At 41.4% G+C, this 12,300-nt stretch overlaps 1 protein-coding gene across 1 annotated transcript in view; it reads right to left on the bottom strand.

The window, feature by feature from the left end:
- The window catches only part of LOC150086007 (syntaxin-1A-like), a 209,916-nt gene that overhangs the window by 129,202 nt on the left and 68,414 nt on the right, over nucleotides 1-12,300 (bottom strand). The window contains exon 4 of the mRNA XM_090374769.1: nucleotides 2,688-2,762. Coding sequence (XP_090230895.1) covers nucleotides 2,688-2,762 — 75 coding nt within the window. The remainder of the gene's footprint in view (nucleotides 1-2,687; nucleotides 2,763-12,300) is intronic.

The following is a 12,300-nucleotide window of genomic DNA, read 5'->3' as shown; positions in this document are numbered from 1 at the left end:
CAATTAATACAATATTCATGGAAGGTATAATGAAACAAATAAACCTATCAAAAAGATTCCAAGCAGCACTGCAGTACCTCCCACTGACAGTATTCCATCTATGCTTTGTGCAGTTTGTATACATTACACTATTTGAAAGTATATAAACTGTTGATGTAGAGAGAGAGAAGCTATGACATTGTGCTTGGTGTGACCACACATCTCTGCTGTCTTTTAATTCAGCATAAAATACATTGGGATGATAAATGTAGGAAACTATAATTTTTTAATTTTTTACATGAAAGTTGGAAAAGGACGCTATAGGTACTACAGGCACAAAGTAGACGGTACTAAAAAGCCTCAAAAAATTTTTGATTTTTTTTTATGTGAAGGTGGCATAAATGTTTCTTAAAGAGAGACACCACTGAAAACTTATGCCCAAAATAAATTCAAAGCTACTACATGTCCTTACTGCATTGTACTGATGCATGTATGTGAACCTTCTTTTGAAGTATTCAATAACTGTGCTCCCATATTATCTGGTTCCACTAGCATGGAATTTCACTTTTCCAAATGCACAAAACCCTAAAATGTTTTATTCTAATATCACTGATGGCTCACAGTCATTAATATACTAAGGGAACTCTCAAAATGAAGCTTTCAGTGTATCTCTCTCAGAATCCATACACAAGCTGGCAGATATTTGCATTAGCAGAGGCAAATGATGTAAAAAAGCAAGCTTATACAGCATCAGCCAAAAAAACCAGACACACACCTCCCAACAGTTCGTCCAGTTCTTCCTTGAATTTATTTAAACTATCAACTTCCACAACAAGATGGAAGTTTGTTCCAACAATCAACTACTCATCGGCTAAAGGCAAATTTCTACACATCTATTCCACAACTGCCTTCCTCAATTTGAATTTGTGCCCCCTTGTGAGTGGTCTGACTAAGAGGAAGAATCCCATCAGCATTGAGCTTGTTCAATCTATTCAGAGCCTTAAACACCTCAATCAAATCACCTCATTGCCTAGCCTCCAGATGCTGCAGAAGTTGACAAGGTCTTTCTTGCGATATGCAGGACATCCCTTGTCAACTTCTTTGAAAGAAAACAGATAAATACTCACCTTTTCAGAAGACCTTTTATAAACTTTCTGACAGGCAACGACATTAATCCAAAAAAAAAAAAAAACTTGAATACAGCGTGTCTCAAAAATATTGGTACAAACGTTTAGGGGAGGTAGGTAACATCTAAAGGAATGTGAATCGCATAGGAACCCATAAGCAGACACGTCACCGTAAGTCGGTAGACGGCGCTGTTCATCAGTTCGTGAGAGGGAAAATTTCTGGTTTACTCATTCAAGCAGTAGTCGCCGCACGAAGAGCATGCACTGATATACGAACTATGAGCTGGCAGACATGCACCTAGTGTATGGATTAGCAGAGGGCAACGGACGAGCCGCTCAACGAATTTATGGAGAACACTTCCCAGACAGACATGTACTGGATCACCGTTTGTTTGCGCATGTACATCAAAATTTGTGCGATTATGGGTCATTTAGAGGTAACAGGAGTAGTGCGGGCAGACCACGTTCGACGCGAACTCCCACCATGGAAAAAAGTGTGTTGAATGCCGTCCAGAATAATCCTACTACCAGCACACGTGCCATTGGCTCTGCCTTAGGAATGTCTCGTTGCAGTGAACAGCGTGTCTGGCACAACGATTCCTTACATCCATTATCTCCAAAGGGTTCAGTTACTGCTCCCCCAAGATCATCCTGCACGTGTGGCTTTTGCGCAGTGTTTTTTGCGTTTTTCCAAGAAAGTGTTCAACAAGACTTGAATTTTCCAGCCTATGTTTTGTGCACGGATGAGGCTTATTTCATTCGGGAAGGCTTATTCAATCAGCACAATGCTCATGTGTGGGCTCACGACAATCCACACGGTGTGTGCCCCCATGCGGCAGAACATCGCTTCGCAATAAATGTGTGGGCAGGTATGGTCAGTAACTGCTTAGTCGGCCCATACCTGTTACCATCCTGCATGAACTCCGCTAAATAGTGGATCTTTCTTGAACAAGTTCTACCAGGGTTACTTGACGATGTTCTAGCAAATGTGACGCAACATTTGGTTTCAACATGATGGGGTGCCTGCCCATTATGGAAGGTGTGTTCGTGACCATTTGAACAGGTGTTTTGGGCGTCGATGGATTGGCCGTGGTGGACCCATTGCCTGGGCCCCCACGCTCACCTGATTTATCGAGCCTTAATTTCTTTCTATGGGGGGGGGCCCTCAAATCTATAGTGTATGAATCGCATGTGGAGATGGAAATGGATCTCGTGGCAAGACTCATCTGCACTGCTGCTACTGTCAAAGAAACTCCAGGTGTGTTCAACCATGTCCACCAATCTATGCTGCGTCGGTGTCTCATGGTGGAACCTTCGAGCATCTGTTGTAACATCATGAAATGCATCTATCTCATACTCCACTGTTAATATTATGTCAAATAAATGTTTGCCACTAATTACTGTCTTGTGTCATTTCTGCTTCTTGTGCCTCTGCTACTACTTTCCCATGACGTTTCCAGTTATGGGTTCCTATGCAATTCACATTCCTTTAGATGTTACCTACCTCCCCTAAACATTTGTACCAATATTTTTGAGACATCCTGTATATGAAATATTAAATGTATAATGAACAAATCCTACTTTTCAATCTTCTACCAACTTGTCTGCCATATCTGGAAATTTCACCATTGAACTTTTCTAGCTCATCTTTTACTTCTGTAAGAAATTTTGACTTAATTATTTGTGTAAATTAAATGGTTAAATCTTTCAAGTAGAAAACACACACACACATATATATATATATATATATAAGAAAAACAATTCAATTATTGATCAATAGAAAAATTAATTACGGTGTGCTAACTATCTACTAAAAATACACTCAACTATACCACACAGTACAGATGGGATGAGAAAGGTTTACATTTATTGTTATCACATAATAATAAATGTAAACCCTTTTTTAAGAGATGGGAGATTTCTATAGAGTGGTGGATCAGTTTTGGAGATACACATTTCAGTGAATATTAAGCACTAGTAACCAAACTTATTTACACCTGTAAACATTTATATAGACTAAAAGATAGCTAATGCTACTGGTTAAATCATTAATAAAGAACAGTTCAATTTATTAACTGTGAACTAATGACAATAAAAACAGCCACAGAAAATGTTAGAATATTAAAGGTTGTACTTTAGAGGGAAAAAAAAAATACTTTGCCAATGGAGAATAAGAAAAAAATTAACTATCCTTCTTGAGGAATAATTATTACAACGAGGCAATTTTTATCAATTTATACGCTTTTGGGAGAACAAAAAATAGAAAGGGTTACAAATTTGAATATTTTAGAATATTACAATTACTAATAATTACGAATTTACAATTACAATTTGCAAATTATGGTTCTAAAGTACTACAGTTTTAATATAATAATAACCTTAATGGAAAACACCATGTAGCATCCTTCCTTACCTATACTGTGAAAAAATTCAATTTCTTGCATACAATAACGACAATCACTACATTTCCCTTTTGTCAACATTATAACTACAGCAGAAAGAAAGAAAAACAATAGGTAGCACAACCTTCGATGCATAGCATTAATTTGTTCAGGTCGGCATTTGACGCCGACCTGAACAAATTCGCTGTTGACCAGACTTACAGGAAAAAAATTATGACTAGTAGGACTAATTAGCAATGATATGTGTACCTTGCATCTGTTCCTGTCTGATTGAGCTGGTGCTCTTATCTTGATGTTAAGCCAGCTCAATCAGACCTAACTCTCGTAAGGAGTTCTCTCCTTTGTATCAAAATATGTTTTCATTTGTAAAATTACCTTTTTTTGTAAATAATTGTTAGATTTTCCCGGAAGTTTCGGGAGGCTGTAAAAATGTAAACCCCTGGCTTTTTGGCCGTGAAGAGCATTAAAGATTATCTCTCTCTCTCTCTCTCTCTCTCTCTCTCTCTCTCTCATGTACAGCTGGGATCGTCGGTGAGACCCAGCCCGAAAAGCTTTTCACTGTAGGGGCCATGTCCTGTTAACAGCATTGTCATGTGGTAACCTGGGAAGTAGCACAAGGTTATATCTTGTGGATGTCCAGTAGGAATTTTTTTGTCACTTCTCCCTTGGTAGTCTCAGTCCACCTTCTCTGCCAAAGGTTTAGGAGGTGGGTCTGTAACCTAACTTTTTCATTCTTTAGGCTGTTTGCTGGATCAGTTGTGTAGCCCTGGTGGGTGGCAGCCACTCCCCTGGACAGCAGAAACAGCAATCCTGCCTGGATAACCTCCAGATCCATGGGGAGCACTTCGGCAAGCACCTGCAGTGCTGGGCTGCTTACTGTGCTGCAAGCTCACGTTGTTGTGAGTAATATGGTCCTTTGGATCGTTTCAAGTGTTCTTCTGTTCACAACCAGTGCCGCTTTGGGAAACCACACCGCTGAGTCCACACCACTGCTGCATAGGTGATTGCCGATAGGAAAGTTGTTTTGTAGTATATTGACAGGGTTCTCCTTTTGAGACCCCAGTCCTTCTTTGTGATCCTGGTTGTTGTTGTTATTTGGTTTTTAGGAGCATTAGCCACTAAGGCCATATTGCTCCGGGGATATGTGGTGGTCATTCCCTGACCTCTCCGCATCCTCCATATTTGGTGGCTCATGGGCTCGAACCCCGGTCTAATCAAGAAGCGTGTGCTACGCACTGCTGCTCCTGCCCACCTGGCTATGGAGGTGCTATTTGTGATCCTGGCTACCATCCCAGAGTAGCCCCTGATTTTTCTCCTGATGTATTTCAGGTGCTGCTGGAAAGACAAGTTATTATTCAGGATTATGCCTAAGTACTTTAGCTCGCTCGTGAATTTTATGGTGACATTTTCAATTTTTATTTGCTGCCACAATTGTAGTTTCCCTTTGAGGAGGATTGATGAGGTCTTTTCTTTGGTGAAATTCTTAATTGGTTTTTGGAGCCCATTGTTGTAGCCACTGTAGTGCCCGGTTTGCCAATGCCTCCACTGTCAAGGTAAGGTCATCTGCGAACACATGCACCCTCACGGGTCCCAGGTCCAGTTCCAGGAACTCACCGATGACCATGTTCTACAGGAGTGGACCCAGTACCGACTCCTGCGGACATCCTCTGTGCACCTCTCTCTCGTAAGTTTCTGGTGCTGCACATTTATCTCCACTCTTCTTTGGGTTAGATAACTTTCGATGACTTTATACAAGTCTATCAGCACTCGGGCCTTCCTCAGCCTCGCCAGGACGCTTGGCCACCAAAGTGAATCAAATGCCCCGGCAAAATCAACGGAGATGAGCAGCAAGTACTTTTGTATGCAGTCCTGCACTATCTTGAGCAGGTTCCCCATGCATCCACAGTTGAGGTCCCCGATCTGAAGCCATACTGGTTTGCAGATTGGAGGCCTGCTGTTTTATAGTGATTTGTTATTCTTTTATGGAGCAATCTTTCAAACAGCTTGCTGGCCACTGGGAGCAGTGCAATCATTCGATAGACCTCGGAGTTTTCTGGATTCTTTGTAGGATTTTTTTGTATTAATTTTAGGTTAGCTATTTTCCATGTAGTTGGGAATAGGCCAGTTTCTAAGCATCTATTGTAGTAATTGTGGTTTACTACAATTGAGGAGTAATTGTGGCTGAAATTCCACTGTTTTCCTCAATTTTTCGGGCTCGATAAGATCAAGGCCTGGGCTTTTCTTGTTTCTGATTCGATGTGCAGCCTCCCCAAGTTCATCCAGGGTAAAGGGGGGTTCTATCTCTTGATTGTTGTAGTTGTTGTTGTTTTCACATGTGTTGCTGTGCTGGTAAGATTGGCATTTCTAGTTTTAGGAATATTGCATCTAGGATGTTATTTATCGACTGCTCTCAAGTGGTGGTAAGATTTCGATGCTGGGTCCTGGTAGTAGCAGTCACCTCCCCCCCCCTGGGAAGCTTATTGGTAGTTACCTTATAGACATGGGTCAGTGTTTCTGGTTGTGGAGACTAGGAGCTCCCAAGCTTGTCTTTTGCTTTTCTTGATGGCTTCGGTATATTGGTTTCTGGCTTGTTTTATATCTCTGTCTTAATGCTTCAACTTAATTTGCTGGCCATGTTCTTTGGGCTCTGAGAGTCTTTTCTTTCTTTCATCATTCTCCGCCGGAGTGCTGTAATCTCCCGAGTCCACCAAGGGACCGCTCCCATTTGGGGGTGTTTTTTCCTGATGGTTTGATTGCTTATGTCAATTATCAGTTCCGTGGTTGCCTTCTGTAGATCATGTGGGTTGTTTCATGGATCCAGGGACGGCAGTTTGTTATGAATCGCTCTAGTTAAAAGCTTTTTGTATTTCGGCCAGTCTGTCTTGGTAACTGCGTATTTGCTTTACTATTTTTTCCCTTGTCAGTGTTCTAGTTATTTTGCAGGTGATGACTCGGTGGTCCACGCTTCCTGCACCCTCCAGTTGGCCACGTGGTTTGCCAGGTTTCTAGTTGCCAGGGTGATATCTATAGCGGCCTCCCAGAGGGTGTTGCAGTATGTTGGTAACTGGTGTGGCTGGTTCAATGCTGTGAACTGCGAACCCAGTATGAAATCCTCGAGCTGTTGCCCGTTTGCAGTTCCCCTTCCGTCAGTAGTGGCGCTATGCCATAGCGGGAAGCGACAGTTGACGTCCGCTCCTATAATTATTTTTTCATTTGGCAGGGTGTTCTGGAGGTGATGTAAGTAACTAATTGTGGTCTCCATTTCCTGTCCCAGCCTGCTATAGAGGGCCACAACATAAAGGGAGCCCAGTGCTCCCTTCATGTTGTGGTGTGAACAATAGGAATCTATCCTTCACACCACATGTGACATACATCAGGAATAAAATCAGAAACTAATTTGCACTCTTTGCAAGAGTCACCAGTAAGGACTGGGGCTTGAGGAAAAGGACCCTTGCCCTCTTCTACACGACAGTATTCCTACCAGCCATTTCATATGCCTCCCGAGTCTGGTACCACAAAGCGACCACCGCGGTCAACAGGAGAAAGCTCGGGATGATAAAAAGATATACCCTGCTAACGATCTCCAGAACCTGCAGAACGGTCAGCACTCACGGCACTGCAAGTCCTTATGAGTGTCCTCCCCCCTGGATCTGGAGATCGTTCATCACGGAATCCTCCACCACCTCACCAAAGGAAAAACGTCCACCTGCCTGAACTACACGATTGACTTAGCCAATGACCCAAAAATGGAAAAGAAGCGACTCACACTGCATCTCGAACAGACCTGGCAAACCCGCTGGGAAATTCAATCAAAGGTGAAATCGCCTGGAAATTTGTGCAGACAATTCGGACAGTATATCCAAAATAACCCTGTTGGCTCTCTCCAGGACTCCTGGTCACATACCTGCTCACTAGACATGGTGCATTCAGACACAAGCTATCAGGCTTCCAACTCAGTGACACTCCTCTCTGCCACTGCTGCCAAAGAGAAACATGGGAACACCTCATGCATTACTGTCACTTGTATGAAGATCTACGCTGCCGGCTCATCACTGAAATTTGATTCACACTGCAAAACCAGGAATACCTCATCCTGGAAGAAGAAGACAGCTACAAAGCACTAACAAAATTCGCTCAGGACCTCTTCAGCAGAAGACGGACCTTCCCCCAGCTGCAACCACCACAATGAAGAGAATGCAAGTACCCATCAAAGCTGCCCATAATCTGAAAATCGATTTGACACCACTAAGGACCACCAGAACAAATCAAACCCGCAGGATCCAGCCTCATAGCAGAAAGACCAAAATAAAATCACAAATGCACATCCAAACTGACTGAACTAAATAACCTCGGATGGGACCCTAACCCAAGAATGGCTACAAAATAAACTGCACTTTTGGAAACCTCGGACAGGACAATGTCCCAGAAATTACATTCCACCAACTGCACACTAGCCTTATTGGTGATCTGAGCCGGTGCCCTTGCCTGACCCACTTTTTCTTCCCTTTCCCTGGTCAGGGGGAGGTGATGGTCCTTCTGTCTCCTCCCCTCCTTGCCACCCACACTTTCCCTTCTGGTGGGGCATGCCCATGCCCCACCAAATCTTAGAGTCACTCTCTCTATCGACTCCATTCTTCTGTCTGTCGCCCCCCCCCCCCCCAGCCTTCAGCCTCTCACTCTACCTGCACGTAAGCAAAAGCCCCACACATCCAAATTTAATTACAGCCAAATTAGATTCGCCCACAATTTTCAGCCTTAAAATTCTAGTGCTACCACCACGCAATCAATTCTCAATTTTTTTTTTTTTTTTTTTTTTGTTTAGGTCCTAGCCACTGAAATCTCAGGAAACTAGGTGACAGGACCTGCCAGAGTACTTATTTAAAATATTGGTGTACCTGGTCTGCCTCCACAGGGCAAAGTGCAGGCAACATTGGGCCTCCGCAGAGAACTGGCAGCTAAACGTCCAGAAGAACAAAGGTATGTGACATTATACACTACAATATCCATACACTTTTAAATCTCTGGCCTTTACAGCATACTGTATCACACGACAATATAAACTATGTGGAGATGGGGGAACCCCCTTGTTCCGTTTGACCCTAAACACACTTTACACTTCACTTGTACAATTAAATCACATTACAATGGACTCACCATAGTACAGTACCATTCATTATATGATGTGTAGCAAGCGCCGGTCATTATGTTCATGTTGCAAATGAGAACAATTGCAAGTAACATGATACGTGCAAGTGAGAACGGAGTAACAAGTTACGAAGCTTTAAAAACAGGAAAGAAGAGAAGATTCTGAAAATTAATTTTTTTATATGATTGAAGATTCCATGGAAGTGTAAACACATTTCACCATAATAACCCAGAGAATTCCAGCTGTGGTATTATTACAAATTCAATAATATCGAGTTTACTATCCGTTTATGATAGATTGCACTAACAGAAAAGCCCAATAAACAGATGACTGCAGATTACTTTTGTTTTATGATTGTGACCTTTAGAAATCCGACCGAACCACATGGTACAGACAGAGACAATCGTAGGGTAATCTCCAATGCTGCGGTCTCCTGCCCCGATTAAAAGGCATGTTGTCCCAATTAAGCGAAGTAAACCCTGGCTATTTTCTTGACTGGGTTCTGTTTTTTAAGATTTGCCCCATCGGTAGCCCAAATAACAGGAATCCACTGTATTTGGATCTTAGAAATGCTTTTAATACTGTTGCACACGGAAGACTGTTGCACAAATTGTAGCAGTGTGGCATTGGAGGCAAATTGCTGCTATGAATAAAGGGATGGCTGATGAGTGGGAGAAGACAGAGTGGTAATCAATGGACACTGCACTTTGTGGACTAATGTTATTAGTGGAGTCCCCAGGGTTCAGTGTTGGGTCCATTGTTGTTTTCTGTATTCATTAATGATATTGATGATGGTATATCAAGCTTAATGTCCAAGTTTGCAGATGATACGAAGGTCAGCAGGGTTGTTAATGACACTAATGACAGTACGATGCTGCAACAGGATCTAGAAAAGTTGAGCAGATGGGTTGAGAGGTGGCAATGAAGTTTAACATAGACAAATGTAAAGTACTGCATATGGGAAGCAGTAACCCCAGAGTAACATATCAACTATGAGGTACTACACTGACAATGGTAGAGAGTGAAAAGGACCTGGGGGTAATTGTGCAGGCAGATAGGAGCAGTGCAGATGGTCTGCAAGAGTAGCTCATGGCACCTTGTCAATGATATACAGGAATTTTTCTAGCAGAGATAAGGAGGTGATTATCACCTTGTATAAGGCAATGTATATTGCCTTATACAAGGTGATAAGCTGGTGTGGTGTGGCCTTATACAAGGTGAATAATCTGACAAGGTGTGGCCTTATACAAGGTGAATATCACCTTGTATAATGCCACACCTTGAGGTATACAGGTTTGGAGGCCTCATTTTAAGAAGGATATAGAGCTGTTGTACAGAGAAGAGCAACAAGATTAGTGAATGGAACGAAGAGTTGCTCTTATGAAGAAAGGCTTGAAGTTTTGCAGATTACCGCATCTGGAGACTAGGCACCTGTGAGGTGATCTGATTGAGGTGTATAAAGCGTTGAATGGTTTGAGCATGCTCAATGCTGATGGAATTCTTCCTCTTGCTCAGAATAATCGCCTGAGAGGGCATAAATTCAAATTGAGGAAAGACAGTTGTAGGATAGATGTGTGGAAGTTTGCCTTTAGCCAGCAGGTGGTTGATTGCTGGAATTTGCATCTGTCGTTGGAGAAGTTGATAGCTTAAATAGATTCAAGGCAGAACTGGACAAACATTTGGAGCGAGTGGATGGGTGAAATAAGGGGGGGGGGTTTGGCTGATGCTATATAAGCTTGCTTTCTTGCATCATGTGCCTTTGCTAATGCTAGTCAAATTTGTTACCATATTTTTAAATTTAGTTAGGGATTTAGTAAGTTATGACAATATTTGTAGAGCCTTTGTTAACAGTGATTTAAATGTGAATATCCTATCTAGTAGGTGCTACTATAGCATGTGGTCTACCGCATGCTATACGTTCTACCGGATGCTATAGTGCGAGAATACACTAAAGAATGCGGTCTGCCTGCACTACAGTGCAGGCAGACCGCATGAAGTTACACTATGGAGTGCAGACTACCGGCACTATAGCATGAGGTCTACCGGACACTAAGAAGATTTAAGATTTTTAGCAGGATGCTAAAAATCTTAAATTTGAATGGGGGGTTAAGCTCTGTACCAACCATCTTACCTCATGCATCGTGACTCTCAATGCACGTGGTAAGTATTAAAGTTACAATTTGTGTGAACCAGTGACTCCACACACTTCTCTGCTCATTATACCTGTCAGATATTGTATTGTAAGACTTTCCTGTTATAGTAACTGCCGTGTCTATTGGTATTTCCAGTTCGAAAAAGAACACTAGTTATAAAATTTCACACAAACTCAGATTGCAGTGTAATTTGTTGTTCATGTTGGTATAATGGCAGAATGCATTGCCTTTTCGGCCAGAATGTAAAGTTTGGCACCCTTTACATTCAGAATGAAGTAGAGGTCTATATTCTGCACTTTTGTGACGTTTTTCTTTTTTCTTGCACAACGCTACCACATCAATGACAAGTCCCTACGTCTTGGGATACGTCCAGAAAGATGGTGTTCACACAGAAATGCAACCGCAGTGTCTTCTGTCGAAATGACACTTCTGTAGAAATCTTTCAAAAGCATTGCCGAGGGTAAAATTTTTAGACTACTGTTCTGGAACTTCAGGAGGATATTAATGCACAAGGTAAGATGGTTAGCACAGAGCTTAACTCTATTCAAATTGACAAGGCAAGATTTGCTGGTCGATATATTTGCTGGACATATAATCATGAGTTAAAAACTATGGACCAAGATCAAGCAAGGCTCTGATTGCCGGTATTTTTATGTACAAGATCGTGACAGAGGCATCCTATGTGAACCTGGTTCAGTGATTCATTCTGATGAATGGCCTGCGTATAACAGCCTAGATGCAATGGGTTATTGCTATTTGACAATGAATCATCAAGAAAATTATGTGGATCCAGTGACAGGAGCAAACACACAAGCAATTGAACGAATGGTTATTGTAGGATTCCAAAACACGTATGCTAAAGAAATGAGAGCCGCTAACAGTAGGCTTTTTAATCTCACCTTAATCTTAGCACCTGGAAAGTGCTAAGAAATTGGTAATCTTAGTAATCGTAAACACCTGGAAGGTGCTAAGAAAAGGTGCACATGATTTATTTGAGCATTTTTAAATGATATCCAAAGTGTATATCATTAAAAAATATAAGAAGTATAAGTCATTAATTTAAATGTACTATTTAACTTGTTTGTGTATCATTCATAAAGGATATTTAATATTTAGTCTTTATTAAAAATCATTTTGTACATAATTTTGTGTTTTTGTCACATTCATAATTTTCGCATTCTATAGTGTCTGGTAGACAGTATAGTGTGCGGTAGACTGCACGCTATAGTAGCACCATCTAGTAATTAGTGTAGTGCATTGCAACTGTAACATTTTTATTGTAGCAATAAGCGGCCTGAAGATGCTAACCATGTAGGTAGGTATACTTTTATTGTCTTTAGCGAATAAATTAGAAAGTCTAGCATTATTTAGAAATGTAACAGCATTGCATGCAATATGAACATTTGTTATACTCTTACTTCTTAGTTCAAGAATTTTAATTTTTGATTAAATTTATACAAGAATCATACTCAAACAGGAGTAGCAAAGTAAAG

The sequence above is a fragment of the Mastigoproctus giganteus genome, chromosome 5 (assembly GCF_048544385.1).
Source record: "Mastigoproctus giganteus isolate SK-2022 chromosome 5, ASM4854438v1, whole genome shotgun sequence".
Taxonomy (NCBI): Eukaryota; Metazoa; Arthropoda; class Arachnida; order Uropygi; family Thelyphonidae; genus Mastigoproctus; species Mastigoproctus giganteus.
Note: the sequence above shows the minus strand (reverse complement) of the source record. Positions and strands in the feature narration are given on the sequence as shown.